Source organism: Odocoileus virginianus, chromosome 19, assembly GCF_023699985.2.
Source record: "Odocoileus virginianus isolate 20LAN1187 ecotype Illinois chromosome 19, Ovbor_1.2, whole genome shotgun sequence".
NCBI lineage: Eukaryota > Metazoa > Chordata > Mammalia > Artiodactyla > Cervidae > Odocoileus > Odocoileus virginianus.
In genome coordinates this window covers 9,671,415-9,692,113 of record NC_069692.1, presented here as the reverse complement: position 1 = coordinate 9,692,113, position 20,699 = coordinate 9,671,415, and the positions used below count along the sequence as shown (strand labels likewise).

Here is a 20,699-nt window from a genome sequence, read left to right as displayed (position 1 = left end):
CTTATTTTGCTTTTCCTAACATCCTTCCTGATGCCAATTACATAATTTATCGTCATTTTTATGACAAAGATGCTTATGTTATTTCAGTTTTCTTCTTTTTTTTGTTTACTTTTTGAGTGTTTTTATTTATGAGAAGTGAATGTGTGGAGGATTTCAGAGAGGAAATGGTGGCAGTCTAATTTTAATGTGCTACCACTCTAATTTGAAAATGCAGTGTATGGTGATAGGATGCCTTTGATGCTACAGATAAAGGCTTTGTAGACCAGTGTCTCTAAGTCACTTACCTGTTCGTTTCGTTGCTGCCTCTAAAGTAGCCACCAGTTACACTGTTGAACAAACCTGTCCTGTCCTTTCTTTAATATTCTCTATCTTTCGATTTTGGGGTCTCACAGAAATGTCTATGTAGAAGTTAAAAACCAGGATTGCATAATCTTGAATCATTTTGCAGAATTAATCGGTATCAGAGTTCGGGTTAAGGAAGAGAACATGGAATCCAAGTCATCAAACAAAATGAGCAATTAAGAATTAGGTTCAACATTTCTGTCAACTGCGGTCAAGAATTTAGGAGTCAAGCCTTGGGCTGCCTCAGAATTAAAGTCAGGAGCGCAGGAAATAAGAGATGCCAAGCCAAGACCAAGAGCACTACATGTGAAGTTGCCGTGAGAATTCACTGCAGAATATTCCCCACAGCAGGTCACCACTGCGGAGGCATTCAATGACTAGTTTTTCACCCCAGGTAGTCAGTCTTCACATATAATCTGCACACATAGTCTACATCATCTCTGTATAGGTGTTTTCGGGTCCTGCAGCTTTAGCCAACAGAAAGTTAGGTTTGAGAAAATGGGACTAATCTCTGACTAGAGAAAACTTTTGGCAAGTTATTGAGGTTCTGACTAGACATGACCAAACTATTTTCTGCTTTCTTCTTCATACCGAAATAGTGTCCTTAGTGACACATCTTCCCCATATGTTTCTATTTTACCTTTTTAATCTTATGTTTTTACCATTTTGCCCACAAATGTAATACTTTCCTCACTGTGGGCATAGAAATTGCATTCTAGTGCCAATGAAAATACTTATGTAACTATTACAGCCTTCCCATATAAATAAATGCTTTTAACTATACCCTTGGGGGGACTTTTTTCTTAACAGATGTGTTATTGAAATGTATTAGCTTTTTATGAAAAGTATTTAAATACTTAAATTCTAGTATATTAATGATCTAAGATAATGTTAAATGATAAAGATTTTGGTTCAACTGTTATTTAGACCTTCATCCATTCTAGTTGTAAATTATTGCCAACTAGAAAAAAAGTGCAAATTAAATCATTAAGGAAGAGATATTTAATAATATAATCTGGAAACCATCAGATTTCAGCAAATTCAGATCAAAAGAATAAAGTTTCATCCTCTGGTCATTTAAAATCATCTACAAAAAAGAGATTTTTCTTCCCATAATACCCTCTCTGGAATGGCTATGTTCTGACTTGACATTTCTAAGTATTTTGCATAGAAATTTTTGCCATGATAAACTAGATTGATTACTAGTGATGACTAGTGATAAGCTAGTTAGGATAAACTAGTTTGGATTTTTTTAAAATAAGGTAATCTTGTACCAAATACTTTGATCATTATAAAGATCATAGATAGACATGGTAGAACATTTTGCAAAAGCAGGAATACCATTGGGTTGAAAACATGTTTTAAAGTTTAACCACACTAGGTTTTAAAAAGCATATTAGACGGCAAATGAGGTACTCATTTTCTCTGTCAAGGTGGCAAAGATTTTTCTTGTAATCCCAACTGTTAAAGATGCTTTAAAAATTGAACACTCTTTTACATCAATGGTGAGAATATAAATTGGTACAGCTCTTGAGGAGTCAATATGTGTCAAAAACCTTAGTCATAGGCAGGTCTTTGATCCAAGATTTCTATTTTTAGAAATTTATCCTCAGTAAATGAAGGTGTGTGAAACAAATGTACAAAGATTTTTAGTTACTTTATATATTTGTTTATTTTAAAAATTGAGATATGGTTGACATATAACATTGTATTAGTTTTAGATATACAATGTAATGGTGTGACATGTGTATATATTGCTAAATGATCACTGCAATAAGTTAACATCCATCACCACATATAGTTACAAGTTCCTTCTTTCTTGTGATCAAAACTTTTAAGATCTATTTTGTGCCAACTTTCAATGTATGATAGAGTGTTATTAACTTGGTCATTATGAGGTGTTACATCCCCAGAACTTATTTGTCTTATAACTGGAAGTTTTTGCCTTTTTTGCTTCCTTTGCACATTTTTGCACAATCCCCACCAATCTGTTCTCATATCTATGAGTTTGGTTTTTGTTTTAGATTCCACACGTAAATGAGATCATACAGTGTTAGTCTTTCTCTGTTTGACTTATTTCACTCAAGGTCTATCCTTATTGACACAAATGATGAGTTTCTCTTCTTTTTTAGTGGTTGAATAATATTCATGTATGTATCTACTTCAAATTTTCTTTATCAGTTCATTTGTCAGTTTACACTTGGGTTGTTTCCAAGTTTTAGCAATTGTAAATAATGCCACCATGAACGTATATGAGGCACCCAGGTGGCACTGGGGGTAAAGAACTCGCCTACCAATGCGGGAGACATAAAAGACCTGGACTCCATCCCAGGGTTGGGAAGATCCCCTGGAGCGGGGCGTGGCAACCCACTCCAGTATTTTTTGCCTGGAGCATCCCATGGACAGAGGAGCCTGGTAGGCTACAGTCCATAGGGTCACAAAGAGTCAGACACGACTGAAGTGACTTAGCACAAACATAGGAGGGTATATATTTTTTCAAAACAGTGATTTCATTTCCTGTAGCTAAATACCCAGGAGTGGAATTACTCGGTCAGTCAGTTCAGTTCAGTCGCTCAGTCATGTCCGACTCTTTGCAACCCCATAAATCGCAGCACGCCAGGCCTCCCTGTCCATCACCAACTCCTGGAGTTTACTCAAACTCATGCCCATCGAGTCGGTGATGCAATCCAGCCATCTCATCCTCTGTCGTCCCCTTCTCCTCCTGCCCCCAGTCCCTCCCAACATCAGGGCTTTTTCCAATGAGTCAACTCTTTGCATAAGGTGGCCAAAGTACTGGAGTTTCATCTTCAGCATCAGTCCTTCCAATGAACACCCAGGACTGATCTCCTTTAGGATGGACTGGTTGGATCTCCTTGCAGTCCAAGGGACTCTCAAGAGTCTTCTCCAACACCACAGTTCAAAAGCATCAATTTTTCGGCACTCAGTTTTCTTCACAGTCCAACTCTCACACCCATACATGACTACTGGAAAAACCATAGCCTTGACCAGACGGACCTTTGTTGGCAAAGTAATGTCTCTGCTTTTTAATATGCTATCTAGGTTGGTCACAACTTTCGTTCCAAGGAGTAAGCGTCTTTTAATTTCATGGCTGCAGTCACCATCTGCAGTGATTTTGGAGCCCCCAAAAATAAAGTCTGACACTGTTTCCACTGTCTCCCCATCTATTTCCCATGAGATGATGGGACCAGATGCCATGATCTTAGTTTTCTGAATGTTAAGCTTTAAGCCAACTTTTTCACTCTCCTCTTTCACTTTCATCAAGAGGCTCTTTAGTTCCTCTTCACTTTCTGCCATAAGGGTGGTGTCATCTGCATATTACTGAGTCATATGGTAGTAATTCTAGTTTTAATTTTTTGAGGAACCTCCATTCTGTTTTCCATAGTGACTGCAACAGTTTTCATTCCCACCAATAGTACACCAGCATTCTCTTTTCCCCACATCCCTGCCAGCACTTGTTATTTTTTTTCTTTTTTTAAATACCAGAAATTATGTTTATTCAGGAATAGAAGAGGAATTGCAGTTTGGGAAACACTTGCAGTAGCAAACTACAGGCAGGTCCCTTGTCTATTTGATAACAGCCATTCAATCAGGTATGATGTGATAGCTTATTTTGGGTTTGAATGGCATTTCCCTGATGGTTAGTGATGTTGAGCACAACTTCATGTACCTATTGGCCATTTGTATGTCTGCTTTGGAAAAATGTCTATTTAGGTAAAGGTATTTGTTGCACTGTTGTATTTATGGTGAAAATCATAAACCTTTTAAATATCAAAAAATATAGATTTGGTTAAATTATCACATGTTCATATTATGCAATATTTTAACTATGCAAAATAATATTTTTAAATATATTATTAATGTGGTAAGATACTCACAAAATATTTTGTGATAAAAAGTATATTAAAATAATAAGCATGGCCTGAAATATTTTTTATAAATTAAATTTTTCTTGAATTTCCATATATCAGGTTTGGAAAAATTTTGTGAGACTGTACATCAGAATGTTGAAAATTATCATACCTAGATAATGGGATTATTGGTGACTTATTTATTATTAAGTTTAGCCAAAAAGTTCACTTGAATTTTTCTGTAAGATATTATGGAAAAACCTGAGCAAATATTTTGGTAACCCAATATTATTTATTATCTCTGCCAGTATCAACTTTCTGCCAGTATTCTTTTTTTTTTTCACTTATTTTTATTAGTTGGAGGCTAATTACTTTACAGTATTGTAGTGGTTTTTGTCATACATTGAAATGAATTAGCCATGGATTTACATGTATTCCCCATCCCGGTCCCCCCTCCCACCTCCCTCTCCACCCGATCCCTCTGGGTCTTCCCAGTGCACCAGGCCCGAGCACTTGTCTCATGCTTCCAACCTGGGCTGGTGATCTGTTTCACCATAGATAATATACATGTTTTGATGCTGTTCTCTCGAAACATCCCACCCTCGTCTTCTCCCACAGAGTCCAAGAATCTATTCTGTACATCTGTGTCTCTTTTTCTGTTTTGCATATAGGGTTATCATTACCATCTTTCTAAATTCCATATATATATGTTAGTATACTGTTGTGGTCTTTATCTTTCTGGCTTACTTCACTCTGTATAATGGGCTCCAGTTTCATCCATCTCATTAGAACTGATTCAAATGAATTCTTTTTAATGGCTGAGTAATATTCCATGGTGTATATGTACCACAGCTTCCTTATCCATTCTTCTGCTGATGGGCATCTAGGTTGCTTCCATGTCCTGGCTATTATAAACAGTGCTGTGATGAACATTGGGGTTCATGTTCTGGTTTCCTCAGTGTGTATGCCCAGAAGTGAGATTGCTGGGTCATATGGCAGTTCTATTTCCAGTTTTTTAAGAAATCTCCACACTGTTCTCCATAGTGGCTGTACTAGTTTGCATTCCCACCAACAGTGCAAGAGGGTTCCCTTTTCTCCATACCCTCTCCAGCATTTATTGCTTGTAGACTTTTGGATAGCAGCCATCCTGACTGGCGTGTAATGGTACCTCATTGTGGTTTTGATTTGCATTTCTCTGATAATGAGTGATGTTGAGCATCTTTTCGTGTGTTTGTTAGCCATCTGTATGTCTTCTTTGGAGAAATGTCTGTTGAGTTCTTTGGCCCATTTTTTGATTGGGTCATTCATTTATTTTTCTGGAGTTGAGCTGCAGGAGTTGCTTGTATATTTTTGAGATTAATCCTTTGTCTGTTGCTTCATTTGCTATTATTTTCTCCCAATCTGAGGGCTGTCTTTTCACCTTGCTTATAGTTTCCTTTGTTGTGCAAAAGCTTTTAAGTTTCATTAGGTCCCATTTGTTTATTTTTGCTTTTGTTTCCAAAATTCTGGGAGGTGGGTCATAGAGGATCCTGCTGTGATTTATGTCGGAGAGTGTTATGCCTAGGGGTTTTATAGTTTCTGTTCTTACATTTAGATCTTTAATCCATTTTGAGTTTATTTTTGTGTATGGTGTTAGAAAGTGTTCTAGTTTCATTCTTTTACAAGTGGTTGACCAGTTTTCCCAGCACCACTTGTTGAAGAAGTTGTCTTTTTTCTATTGTATATCCTTGCCTCCTTTGTCGAAGATAAGGTGTCCATAGGTTCGTGGATTTATCTCTGGACTTTCTATTCTGTTCCATTGATCTATATTTCTGTCTTTGTGCCAGTACCATACTGTCTTGATGACTGTGGCTTTGTAGTATAGTCTGAAGTCAGACAGGTTGATTCCTCCAGTTCCATTCTTCTTTCTCAAGATTACTTTGGCTATTCGAGGTTTTTTGTATTTCCATAGAAATTGTGACATTATTTGTTCTAGTTCTGTGAAAAATACTGTTGGTAGCTTGATAGGGATTGCATTGAATCTATAGATTCAACTACCAAATTCTGTAAGAAAGAAACAACCAAAAGATTGAAAAGAACGTATCTACTGATGGTGAAATGTTTAGTGCATCTGTGGTAGCTTGTGTACATAACCCTTCATCATTGTGTCAGTCATCAAATCTATTCTAATCTGATTTTCATCATTGTTGTTGTTTTTAATCAAATGAGGGAGTTTAAAGTTTCACTGGGCTTTACTACCCATCTGAGGGATCTAGGAATCATAGGTAGAGCGTTACTTTAGAGGAGTAAATTGTAGATACAGCTGGGAAGTACTGCAGGAAACTGCAGAGTTTTATTTCAGATGTGAACCATAAGGAAACTGAGCCATGTAATTATGTTCAAAGCAAAAGAAACACTCTGTGATCTGTGAAAGTTTAAATGGCAAAGTAATAAAATTAGAGCTGGTGAAGTTTCTACTACCATGAGGCATGATGAGGAGAGGTCAGTTTTTATCCTAAATAAATTTTGCATTAATTTTGTCTGGTATCTTTGAGATTCACCAATGATTTATCATAAACAGGAGGCTGACCAAAGACTGCGCTAACCTCAGATTTTCATAGCTATTAAGTGTTTGTTTTTCCAGTTGAAAATCAAAACATTTAAATTTTCTAATGGCATCTAGTTCTTTTTATCTCATACATTGAATGATTTTATAGCTAAGGAAACTGATGGCCACAATGATTTTTCTCAATTCATTCAACTAGTAAACAGGTTGAGCTGGTAATTCCCCGGAGAATCCAAATCCCGTGTTCTTTTTAATTAATTAACGTATTTATGTTTAAGTTGAAGTATAGTTGATTTACAGCATTGTGTTAACTGCTGCTGTCCAGCAGAATGATTCAGTTATATGTGTGTTGATGTATATATATTCTCTTTTTAAATATTCTTTTTCATTATAGCTTGTCATAGGATACGGAATTTAGTTCCCTGTGCTATCCAGTAGCACCTTGTTGTTTACCCATTCTGTATATAAAAGATTACATCTGCTGACCCTAACCTCCCACCCCACCCCTCCCCTAACCTTCTCCCCATTGGCAAGCACCGATCTGTTCTCTGTGTCTGTGAGTCCATTGCTGTTTCATTGATAGGTTCATTTGTGTCATGTTTTAGATTCCACATATAAGTGATGTCATATGGCATTTGTCTTTCTCTTTCTGACTTACTTCACTTAGTATGATCATCTCTAGTTGCATCCATGTTGCTGCAGATGGCATTGTCTTGTTCTTTATAATGTCCGAGTAGTATTCTATTATACATGCACACGTGTGCATGCGTGTGCATGCATGCACATACACACACACCATATCTTCTGTATCCATTCATTTGTCGGTGAACATTTAGGTTGTTTCCATGTTTTGGCTGTTGTCAACCAGTGATGCTAGAAGCATAGAGGTGCATGAATCTTTTTGAAGTATAGTTTTGTCTGGATATATGCCCAGGAGTGGGATTGCTGGATCATATGGTAATTCTGTTTTTAGTTTTCTGAGGCACCTTCATTCTTTTTTCTAAAGTGGCAACACCAATTTAACATTCCTACCAACAATGTAGGGGGGTTCCCTTTTTTCACATCCTCTCCAGCATTTCAAACCCCAGGTTCTTAGTCATCACATCACCAAATTCAGTCAGAGAACCTTTTTTGGAAAGTTTTCAACCGTAGTAAATTGCTGTCTTAAAAGACTGATGTCAGTAGCTTGAGGATTTCACATCAGATGCAAGCATAGGATCAGACAACTGCAGCTTCCCTTTCTGAATCAGTTAACCTGTTGTGTGATGATTTCAAGAAGTGAATATTGATTTGAGGCTTGGGATCCAGGGTACTGCAGCACCCGTGTGAAGATCGCTCAGGCTGTCTCTTACTTGTTGCAGGAACAGCGTCTGTTGCAGTTGCCGGCATCCTTGCAGCCCTTCGAATAACCAAGAACAAGCTCTCTGATCAAACAGTTCTATTCCAAGGAGCTGGAGAGGTACCTGCCTTATGGAGTGCTTATGTTCTCCTAAACTAGTGAATATAACATTCATTCTAATAACTCATGAATTTTAAGTCTGAAGTAGTTCATGAAATTTTTAGTTTATTGAAATTACAGGTTTTATTGAAAGATTCTTTAAGTTTTGAGGCTTATTAATTTTTCACAGGAGACTTTAGAGGCATAGAGGTATTTTTTGCAGCTATCAATTTGTAAAATTGTCAGATGTTTCCATGGGTTTTTGTTAGGCATATTTAAGGTGCCATGCATGAACCAAAAGTGTTTCCAATATATGATTAATTATGTATAGAAACCTTTAAGTTGTTACAGCCAGTGCTAACTTTAAGTATCCTCCAGTGTCACATACCAATATTTTCCTAATTTGACTCACAATTCAGTATGCACTTATATAACTATATATAGGATTTTTTTAGAAGAAATATTTTGAATCGGAGATTCATCATGCAGTACAACAATTCACATGCAAAAGAACTAAAACATTCTAAATTGTTGGAAGAAGATGGCAGCAATACAAAATAATGCTGTATCCGTTTAAGAAGCCTTAGACTTTATAATTTAATATGACTATGAATAAATGTATTACACTGGTAGAAACTCTGTATATTGTGTTGGGTTTGATTTTACTTGTTCTTAAAGCAAAATATGTGAAGCTAAAATTTGCATGCCAAGTTATAAACATGTGAACGTATTCAGAGTATAAATCTCAAATTTATTTTCACATCAGAATGAAAGCCAAGGTTAAATTACAGCTCATTAAGTTTTTTTTTTAATTTTAGTGAATTGTTACATGCTGTACTTAATTTTAGTAAACTTCTTTAAATTTCCAAAGGGTTTTTGTTGAATGCCACAGGCTAGTTCTTGATACTCAGCAGGAAAGAGGTATTCATGGTTGGATGATCCGAAACTGGCCCTCTTTGTCCCTGAAAAGGTTTTGGAAATTTCACAGATCATCACCAAATTTATCATATACCAAAGGAGTTGATTCCTTTAATCTGATAAGAAGTCTCACAGTACTTTCTTTGTCCAAATTAAGAGAGTAAATAAATGCTTGAGAACACACATCTTATGTGTTCTGTTTTATTGCCTAATTGGTGAAGTTCCCATCCAAATCACCCAGCTTCATTCTTCAAATTCAATTAGCAGAACAATAAGCAATACAGTCCGATAAGCCAGGGTGAGGAGTTCATTATTTTAAATTTGGTATTTTCTTATCAGAGGAAATCTTAATTGTATGAACAGAATTAAAGATACTGAAAATCAAGGATATCACTGGTTTATCTGTGGCTAAATATCACGCCACATAATAGTGATTCTGTTGTAATAAGGGTAAATAATTGTCATTTAACATAGTAAACTCTGGGAGTTGGTGATTGACAGGGAGGCCTGGCATGCTGCAGTCCATGGGGTCGCAAAGAGTTGGACACGACTGAGCAACTGAACTGAACTGAACTGAAATGTGACAAAAATACTTTGCTCTCCAAGGTTAAATTACAGCTCATTAAGATCTGGGTTCTTTTTTATTTCTGTGAATTGTTACATGCTGCACTTAACTTTAGTAAACTTCTTTAAATTGAAGTTTAAAGGAGCTTTGAATGAATATAGCTCTTTGGATTGGTAGACAGAGCCATTTTGTAGTTGCTTATTAATGGTGATGAAATGAGGTAAAATATAACTCTTGATAAGGGATTATGTAGAACCACTTGAAGCATTTTTGTTTTTCAGGCTGCCTTGGGGATTGCACACCTGATTGTCATGGCCATGGAGAAAGAAGGTTTATCAAAGGAGCAAGCTATAAAGAAGATATGGTTGGTTGACTCGAAAGGATTAATAGTTAAGGTAAGAGTTTGTCAGTTTTAACCAGGTACAGTATTTTAATCAATATGCCATTCTGGGTGCCCATCTCTAAGACAACTACTGTTTCCACCTTCCGCATCCCCAACACTGTGTTAAAAAGAGTGGCTAGGGAAGCCTGGCTTGCTGCAGTCCGTGGGGTTGCAGAGAGTCGGACACAGCTGAGTGACTGAACAACAATTACACACAGATGACCATGCTACACAATGATGTGGATTTTCTGCTGAATCAAGGAGACAGCTGAGGCTCAGCTTTTTGTCTGTCTGTGGTGTGAGGAGGCTCCTGACAGCTCCATGGTCTGTCTGTATGGATTAGCTTCATTTCCAAGTGAGGCAGTTTGAGGCTGATACAGGTGGAAGACTTAGGCCCCGCTCCTTTCACTTAGGGCTGTCTATCAGATTACACACTAACTGGGAAAAAAGGAGGAAAAATCATGAAATAGCTACTGTTTTACCTGCTACTTTCTCTCAGCCAGAGTCTTGGAGAGTTTGGATGGTAATTCCTGAGAAGGACTTGAATAAATGCGCTGGATTCCAAGGTGGCTCAGTGCCAATGCAGGACACATGGGTTCAGTCTCTGGGTCAGGAAGATGCCCTGGAGTGGGAAATGGCAACCTGCTCCATGTTCTTGCCTGGGAAATCCCATGGTCAGAGGAGCCTGGTGGGCTATAGTCTATGGGATCGCTAAGAGTCGGACACGACAGCACGCATGTGGTTCAGTGTTAACTTCCTTGAGGTTGTCTCCCAGCCTTAATAGAGACTGTGGTACCCACTTCATAGGGTTATTGTGAGAACCTAAGTAAGAATACAGTTACGTAGGTTATAGTTACAGTAACTAATGACATAGTTACAAGGTGTTACTACTACACCTGTCATCTCTGCACATCACTCACTCTTCCTTAAACTGCCAGAGAAAATACTCATAAATCCCCCTTCCACATGAAGGTGAATTTAAAAAAAAAAGAAAAACAGTGATAAGCATTGTCTCCAGACACTGGATATAGAAACATGTGAATATGTGCAAACTTTCTGGAAAGCTGTTTTCTGTGTATCTGGTATCTTTAAAAATTTGTGCTCCTGATCCAACAGTTTCCATTCTAAGAATCTTTACCATAGAGATACAGATGTGTCAGTGTATGTGTGAGGGTGTTGTCTTAGCATTATTTATAATTACGAGATGTTTCATCAGACATTAATTAAGATAGTGATAGGTTGTTGTTGGGTTGCTCAGTCATGTCCGACTCTTGGCAACCCCAGGGCCTGCAACTGCCAGACTCCTCTGTCCATGGGATTCTCCAGGAAAGAATACTGGAGTGGGTTGCCATTCCCATCTCCAGGGGATCTTCCCAACACAGGGATTGAACCCAGGTCTTCTGCATTGCAGGCGGATTCTTTACCATCTGAGCCATCAGGGAAGCCCACGGTGATAGATTATACTTACCTAAAGAAAGGATGCTATGACATGAATTGGGTAGTAGCTACATAGATGTAATATACAGGCTTAAAGTTATTTTCATGGCTCAGTCGGTAAAGAATCTTCCTGCAATTCAGGAGACCTGGGTTTGATTCCTAGGTCAGAAAGATCCTCTGGAGAAGGAAAGGGCAACCCACTCCAGTATTCTTACCTGTAAAATCCATGGACAGAGGAGCCTGGTGGGCCACAGTCCATGGGGTTGCAAGAGTCAGACACGACTTAGCAACTAAACCACCACCACCAAAGTTATTTTCAAAGAACTATAAATAGCAATAAAGGATTCATTATTTAATATTAGGTGAAAATAGGAAAATGTCGTATTACATTTAACTATTTTACTTTAAAAATTGAGTTGCATGTAAAAATCATAGAAAGAAAGGCTCAAATACATATTACTTTAAAACTAATTTTAATGCTTTTCTACATATTCCAAATTTTCTTTAGTAATTATTTTTCTTTAAAGCTAGAAAAATGTTCTTTTTTAAAAAAGATAGAGAAGTTTTGTTTTATTTGAAGCAGAAGTATGTTCATGACTTTTTGTAGCAAATGAGTATCTATAAAGCTGTGAAATAAGACAGAAAATACCTTTATAACATAATAATCATTTTATTAATGATTTTATTAATAATAAAACAATCATTTTATTAATAATAAATTTCAGTGTAATTGTTTATAGTATACAGGAAATAGTTTTACATTTCTTGGCTTAAACATTGCTATTGCTTTAAAAAAATCAGCTTAACTGTAAGAAACTGTACACTATGGCCATATGACATATCCTATTATGAAATAAGAACGTTTGCGGAATGAAGTCATCTGCGGCTTGGGCTTTGTGCTTATTGTCGGGATGCTGTAAGGCTGTTAATCTCAGGAGGCTTCCAGCCTCATGGGGAAAACTCGAACAAGCCAAGAGTTACAAGTCCGCATGACAGTGTTGCAGAAATACGTGCTGGTGCCAGGGTGCACAGGGGGTGGTGCTCCCGCCACACCAGAGAATCACGGGGAGGGTGACGATGGCTCCAAAGCAAGGTGGCTCTCCAGCTAAGTTGGGAAAGAAGAGTTAGGAGTTGATCTAGAGTCTCCCTGGACATCTTCAACTTCTTACATGCAAAACTGAAACAAGGGAAGTTGAATGGCAAGTTCACTCTGAGATCCTGATTGAAGTTACGAATCATGTCTCCCTCCTCTCTGATATCTTCAGAGCCCTGCTAGTGTTGAGTTATTGGCAATAAGTATATTATTAATAAATGAATTATTGACTGAGTGCCTCCCGGACAGAATAAGGGCATTTGCAAAAGAAATTATTTTGAGAGAAGAGACATTTAGGATTAAGGCTGAAAGGAATAGAGTGACAGATGACGAAGGCTCTCCTACATCCTGTACTTGAGCAGTTTTCAGGCTATGGTCACCCTGCTGGCATCGCCGAGGATGGACTGAAATGAGGTCAGGCTGAGGAAAGGAAATGAGGTACAAAACCATTGCATTAATACAGATCAGAGGTAGTTGGGGCCTGAAATAAAGCACTGACTAACGGGGTGAGTGAAAGATGTTTGATTCGGTAGGTATGTAGGAAGTAGGATTGGCATACTTAGTAACCAGTTAAATACAGAGGGAGGGTTAGAGTAGAGGACGGAATCCAGCAGGACACCTGGGGTGTCTGTAAGTTCTGTGGCCATTGCTGTTTGTTTGTTTGAACAGGAATAAAGAACAGGCCCGTTTAAGGGAAAGATGATGAGATCGAGTTTGAACATAGCAAGTTAAAGGTGTCTGTGGAGACCTCAAATAGAGATGTCCCCTTGGCAGTTGAAGAGACAAGACTGATGCTCAGAAAAAGGATTTGGACTCCCAGAGATGGGATTTGGGGATCATCCACATATTCATACAGTATATAGTGGGAGCCGTGGGAAAAGCTACACACGCTCTGCTGTACTTTGGGGGGCAATACATTCAAGAATCAAAGAGGTGAAAGCCCACAATTGTGGTTTCTAATGACGTTTTAATGAGAAATCTTCATAAAAATACGTAAATTTTAGCATCTCAGGTAATTTTAACATAGACTTACTGAACTGAGACTCCAAATTCCATGGATTACAATACTTAGAATAACAGGGATTATAGCATGACTGGTATTTGGAATAACTGTGAAATTGTTGCCTAGACCTAATTCGTCACTCTTACTTCATGTTTTTTACTTGCCAAAGTAAAGAACTGCATATATTCTCCTTGCCAAGATAAATAAAGTTATGTTTAAAAAGATTGTTATATGTTTAATAGTTTTGCACTAGTTAATATGAGAAGCATATGAAGCTCAATTCACCACTGTTTTTTTCTTTCGTGTTCTTAAACAGCCAAAATTACTATGTTGATTTTTGTGGCAAAACTAGTAAATCTTAGGATAATTACTAAATTAGTATAATCTAGCTCTGAGTTTTATATGATCTTTCTGTGTTTGTTATCCTTTATCCTTAGTATTTTTACAACCTCTCTTGAGTGCCAATTATAATCATTTCATTAATTTTGTTAACTTATAATGCAATTGTTTATAATATATAAAAATTATCTTAATGTGTTAAATAAAAATTTGTATAAGTTAAGGTCCTTCAGTTTTTAAAGACATAAAGCCAAAAACTAAAAGGATCACTGTGAAGTTAGTGCATTTATGGAGTTTGTCAAACTAGATAATTATTATTCTAACATGTTTTCTGCGCTCATTTTCAGCATGACATCTATAGTATTTTCTGTCATTTATTTCACATCCATATGTTCAATAATATCAGTATTTTCAATAATTCATCAGTATCAGTAAGGTTGATTGAAATGAATTATTTAGTCACTGATAATACTCAGTTTTATTATCTTATAGCAAGAAACAGTTGACATACCTATTTAGCCAACTAATATTAGTACATTTTAATATTAACAAACCAATATTTTGTTTAAAATAAATCATTCCAAAATAAAATTAGATGGAGAATAAATACAATGAAGAACGGATTAAAAGAGGAGCACTGCCAGCTTGACTAGGATTTGCGTTTCACAGTGATAATTTGGACCATTTTTTAGGGAGGACAAGAAATCACAAAACAAACCAATCCAGACTTAATCACTCCCTTAAATAGATACATTTGGCTTTCACTAATGAGCCAAATTAGTGCTAAGGCAGAAATCTCAAAAGTAAAAAGTGGAGTGTTAATAGATATCATGAAGGATAAACTTCATCTAACCCAGAATAGGACTATAGTATTTTGTTTTTATTTTAATTTTTTTTGCTCTAGTTTACATAATTCTGTTTTCAATTTTTAAAACAACTTTTTCTTTATAGTTATTTCTTTTAGTTCAATGTTTGGTTCCTATAAGGAAGAGGTAGTGAATAAAAGTATTTTATATGCTACAAGGGTAGTTTTGACAATATAGTTATTTCCTCCCTGAGAGTTTAATTTTTAGGTCTAGAACTTGAAATTCCATGCTGTTTAGAAAAGTTTTCCTTTCCCTTGTGATCTTATCAGAATGTTAGCCAGTGATACTATCACCACCTTGAATGATGATTAATATATTTCATACACTGTGGTTTAAAAAAAATCTAACTCCTAAGAAACATTGAAGCTTGGTGAAAAGGATCCAGCTTGCTTTTCTCCCTTCTTCTTCTCCATGTCTTGTAGAGTATGATCAATGTATATGTATGTATTAAACAGAACAGAGGGAGAAGATTATATATATGAGTCTTGTAGACAGTCAGAAAATTATGGATTTTTAAGTTATTGATTTTTAACAATACACAATATTTGAAAATTACTAATTAAATATTGATGGAGTTATCCATTTAGTGTCTTCAGTTATGACCACTCTGCACCCCTTTGTTATTCTCTAACATGGAAAATACTTTTGTCACATCATTCATCTTCTTTTAATCTGTTCTGAGATGATGAAACCCAGCTCTGAGCTCTTTAGCAAATGCACACACTTACACTGCAACTGAAATATTACTGATAGTGTGCTGGGAAGGTTCTGTCTTCAGATAAAGAAAGGCCAGATTCAACTCTGAAAAACTAATGACAACAGTATCAGGCCAGTAAAATGGGGAAGGTTGTCTAAGTAGGCATGGATTCAAGCCTTCTAGTACCTGTGCATAGGAAGGAATACATATTTATCCGTGGCAGTGTGCAGTTAACTTTATACCTCCTGGGAAATGAAATGCTAACTCAAAATCTTGACAGTGTTTGCTACCTTCCTCCCCCAAGCCTCTCCAGCACACAGGTGCTTTTGAAAAAGATAGTTGTTCAGTCTGGTTATATCTTCTTTACTAAGATTCGGCACAAAACAAGGAGGGTGGGTGGAGACCAAAGAAATAATAATATTTGAAGGAAATTCTCAGATATTTATAGTACATTTGGTATAAGTAGAGACTCCTAAAAAAAAGAAACACCATAGAACTTGGGGCACTTGAGATAAACAGTGGCAAATGCAGGCAAAAAGCATTTCAGCAAGGGTTCCTGAAAAGGGAGACTGAACAGAAAAAAGATCTATATCTACCTCCAGCTGAAGTATTTGGCGTGAAGAAGGTGTATTCCAAATTGCATTTTGAAAAGAGGAGAAGAGTGAGCCATTAGTACAGAAAACAGAAGTCCAAAGGTAAAGACATTTGCCTGAATATTACAGATCCAGAGAAGGTCACATTCCAATAGTTTTTTAATCTAAACCAGATCAGCACATCAACTTTGAAAACTGTATAAAAAATACTTGGGAGACCTTTATTTTTGTCTTTTGATTTTTCTGTTCTTGGCAAGTTGAGCCCTCTGGTGATGCTGGTATGCATGATTCCTGGCCTTCTTTCAGTGTTGCCTCTGCATTCCTAAGTCCCCACCAAGAATTACGTCTGTAGGTTACGTCTGTAGGTTACGTCTGTAGGCTGTAGGTAATTTATGTTTCTTGCTAGACAGATGTCTTCTGGCCAAGTTCTGGCTTTAGTGGCCCGGAGCTGCCAGTGCTGTTACTATGATTAATAAAGTAAGATGTTCATGATAAAAGCATAAGCATATATCTTTTCCTATAATGTTTATCAATCTTCTTCATGATTTGTTTCTCATTCCAGGAAACTTAGGGGGTTTAAGCCTTATTAAATACTTTTCATGGTATCTCATGAAATATCCAAAAGAGCAATATTAGAAATCTGTGCTTTTATGTTATTTTGTAGCATTCCTTCATTAGAACTCACCATTTTCTACTTTTTTGAAAACAGATCACATATTAATATCTTTTGAAAAATGCTTCTGGTAGACATCTGATAAACCCTTTAGTGCAGTGATGCGGAAAACTGGCTAATCACTCAAATCATCTGAGAAGTTTGAAAAAAAAAATACACACAGATGCCAGGGCCTCATCCTGGACTTGAACTAAAATATCTGGCAGCAGGACTCATGAATCTAATTTTCCTCAGGTGTGTCTGGCACTCAGTTGCCTTTGTAAAGCCCAGATCAGGTTCGCTTTCATTACACTGTTATCATCCCCAAACCAAACCATTTTCTAGATAGAGAAACCAGCATCTATGGAAGTACCAAAGGCCTTGCCCAAGGTCATGAGTGAATGGAAGGACCTAAGGAGGACACCACCACCCTGAGCCTGAGTCCCATGTTCTGTCTCCAGCATTTGTAGATGGCATTTTCTGGGGCGCTTTTCTTTATTTTTTTGTATTATATTAGAGCTTTCAGAAGTAACATAAATATATTTGCTCTTAGCTGTTAGAATGGACTCTGCTACTAGTTATTTATTCATGTCCCTAAGCCAAAAATTTATCACAACTTATATCAGTTTATTTTGACCACAATTAATAGCTGTGAGAACAGTGTTGTGAAATACATTTAAAGCATTTTTAATTTGCTCTTTGGGATAATCTGGGACAGTGTGCCGAGGAAAATATTTTGAATTACTGAACTAAAAATTGGGGATTATGTCTCTCACTCAGATTATTCAACATCTTTTAAATTCATTTCATATTATGGATTTGTAGGTCCACATTCAATATAACAGACTAGACCCTCTTCTTTTATTTATAGCTTACTTGTAGCAGTGGTACCATTCATATTATATGAGGTTGAATTTAGTTATTATGCTGCCCATAATATCATCTCTAAGACTTTTACTCTCATGTTGCTTTTATTTTTTTGTGTAGAAGGCTACTTCTTGGCTTGGTAATATAATGAAAATGAATTGCTCTTCAGTCACTCAGTAGTGTCTGACTCTCTTCAGCTCCATGGTCTGCAGCACACCAGGCTTCCCTGTCCTTCACCGTTTCCCAGAGTTTGCTCAAACTCATGTCCACTGAGTCGGTGATCCATCCAACCATCTCATCCTCTGTTGTCCCCTTCTCCTGCCTTCAATCTTTCCCAGTTTCAGGATCTTTTCCAGTGAGTCAGCTCTTCACATCAGGTGGCCAAAGTATTGAAGTTTCAGCTTCAGCATCAGTCCTTCCAGTGAATATTCAGGATTGATTTCCTTTAAGATTGATTGGTTTGGTCTCCTTATAGTCCAAGGGACTCTCAAGAGTCTTCTCCAACACCACAGTTCAAAGGCATCAATTCTTCGGCACTCAGCTTTCTTTATGAAAATGAATAGGTTTTCATTTTTATGTGATCATATGCAAATTTATTTAAAACTTTATACCAGAAGCAGTTTGGATACGTTCTCATTGGCATGTTTGTCAGCAGCTAAATGGTCAAGAAGGGGTTGTTTCCTGACTCAGAAGCTTCAGTAAGCCCTCTCTGTGGCCTCCTCATTCTTGCGTTTCTCTCTGTGGGCAATGGTGTTTTACCATGGATTGTGTGGAATCTTATTGTTTTGTGAGTGAAAGCATTTTTTAGAATAAACAAAATCAGGGACACATTCTCCTTTAAAAACTATTTTTAGTACTTCCTATTCTGTTAATAATCCTGAACATCTTATCACATCTTAAAACATCTCCTTTTCCTCACAAACCTTTTGGTGGGGGTTCTGCTTTCTTTTCCAAAGTAATCACAGAAAAAGATTAATCATCATATTTTACTGTTACTAAAGAATAAAAGGTGATACTAGAATGCACTAATATAACATGGAAGGAAAGATCTAGGACGTATGGTAATTCCTTTGACCATATTCCTCTTTGCTTATTCCTTTGATGGAATGTATTTGCCTAATACTTAAACTTTGTCAGGTGGAAACCGAAAGGCCAAGAGGCAAAACCCTGAGATTCATTCAGTCTTCTCTAAGAGATACGCTTATTATCAGCAGCCCTCAAGTTTACATAACACCGGGTTGAGATGACTACGGTTGTGTTGGAGTAGGTGAATAGTTATCCTAAGATTTTTTTTTCTCTGTTAGAGAACCTAACAGAGGTTCTGACAATAGGTATCCTGAAAAGCCAATCTCTAAACCTTTGAAGAAGTAAGCACCAGACTGAAGTTTGATTTATACTAACTAGCTAAACTAACAATACAATGTTGTGTTAGTTTCTGGTGTATAGCAAAGTGATTCAGTTATACATATACACATATCTATTCTTTCTCAGATTATTTTCCTATGTAGGTTGATAATAGCCTTTTAAAGCAAGAATATTGAACCAGGAGTAACAATCTGTGTACAGTCTGACATATACCATTTGTAAAGTGTTTTCTCCAGGACTAGTCTGTGTTGTATTATTGGAAACACTGAGTTTTAGCACCTGCCTCACTGTCTTGGAACCTCTGTTTCTTCATGCAAAAACCTAATTATATTTGCCCTACTTTTCAAATTGTTGAGGGGATCAAATGAAATATGTGAAGATAACTTATAAGCTATAAAGTACCATATAAAGTTAGGTACTGATTTATTATGTAGTCAAAATCTTCAAAATTTATAGGTAGAGTATTATTATAATTTAAAAGTCAAGTTTAATAAGTGTGTCTGTGCCAGGTCACTTCAGTAGTGTCAGATTCTGTGCAACCCTGTGGACTGTAGCCCGCCAGGCTCCAATGTCCATGGGATTCTCCAGGCAAGAATACTGGAGTGGATTGCCATGCCCTCTTCCAAGGGACATTCCCAACCCAGGGATTGAACCCACGTCTCTTAGGTCTCCTGCATTGGCAGATGGGTTCTTTACCACTAGCGCCACCTATTGTTTTTACAATTTAAAAGTCAAGTTTTAATAAGGAGCACACTTAATTTAACTGTTTCTTCCTGTGAACAAAAAACTGTTTCATCACTCATTCTTTGATGAAAGCTTCCCTGGTGGCTGAGACAGTGAAGAATCTGCCTGCAGTGCAGGAGACCAGGGTTCAGTCCCTGGGCTGGGAAGATCCCCTGGAGAAGGGAACAGCTACCCACTCCAATATTCTTGCCTGGAGAATTTCAAGGACAGAGGAGCCTGGTGGGTTACAGTCCAAGGAGTCACAAAGAGTCTGACATGATGAGTGACTAACTCTTTCACTGAAGTAAGGAAAATGAATAATAGGTAAATGAAGAGAATTCTAATTTGAGCAGATATTATTCTTGGTCATAGAAGTGTAGATGAGAATTTCATCTTCAGATCTACTAATTATGTGGAAAGATACAATACTCAAAGAGCAGGGGAAAAAATGAAGGAAGCAGATTTTTAGATAACATTCCCTAACCCCATCCTAAGTTCCTTTTTATAGCTGGGATATTATAATTAGATGTTTCTTAGATAATACATGGTACAACTATGTTCAAAACATTACAAAATAAAAGCACATGAAGCTAGTGCTTATTCAGAACATCAAAGTATTACATAAATATGACATCAAGTTCCATTCTTAGTGAGTGGTCCATAAAGGATTCATGCAACCACTAAAGGCCACTCTGCACTCTTAAGACGCTGCTTTGTCAACACAAATCATATCTAATAAACAATATCTTTAAATGATATTTTGCATTGCCATTTGTTAACTCTCATTTCTTGCAAGTGTCTGTAGAGTTAGGATTTTAAATATTAAATAGTAGTTAAATAAGGATAAGACTTTATTTTGTTCACAGTCATACCCTCATTGCCTGGAGCATTGTCTGAAATATAAATCTTTGTGGCAAGAGTCAATGAAATAATTCTCTGATAATTGGAGAGGAGACTTTAAGAACAGCTGGAAGACATACTACATAAACCTATTAAGTATAAATT

General features: G+C 36.8%; 1 protein-coding gene across 1 annotated transcript in view; it reads left to right on the top strand.

Annotated features, from left to right (window-relative positions):
• ME1 (malic enzyme 1) overlaps positions 1–20,699 on the top strand; it is a 197,130-nt gene that overhangs the window by 158,255 nt on the left and 18,176 nt on the right. Inside the window, exons 8-9 of the mRNA XM_070449842.1 lie at positions 8,118–8,215; positions 9,959–10,072. Coding sequence (XP_070305943.1) covers positions 8,118–8,215; positions 9,959–10,072 — 212 coding nt within the window. The remainder of the gene's footprint in view (positions 1–8,117; positions 8,216–9,958; positions 10,073–20,699) is intronic.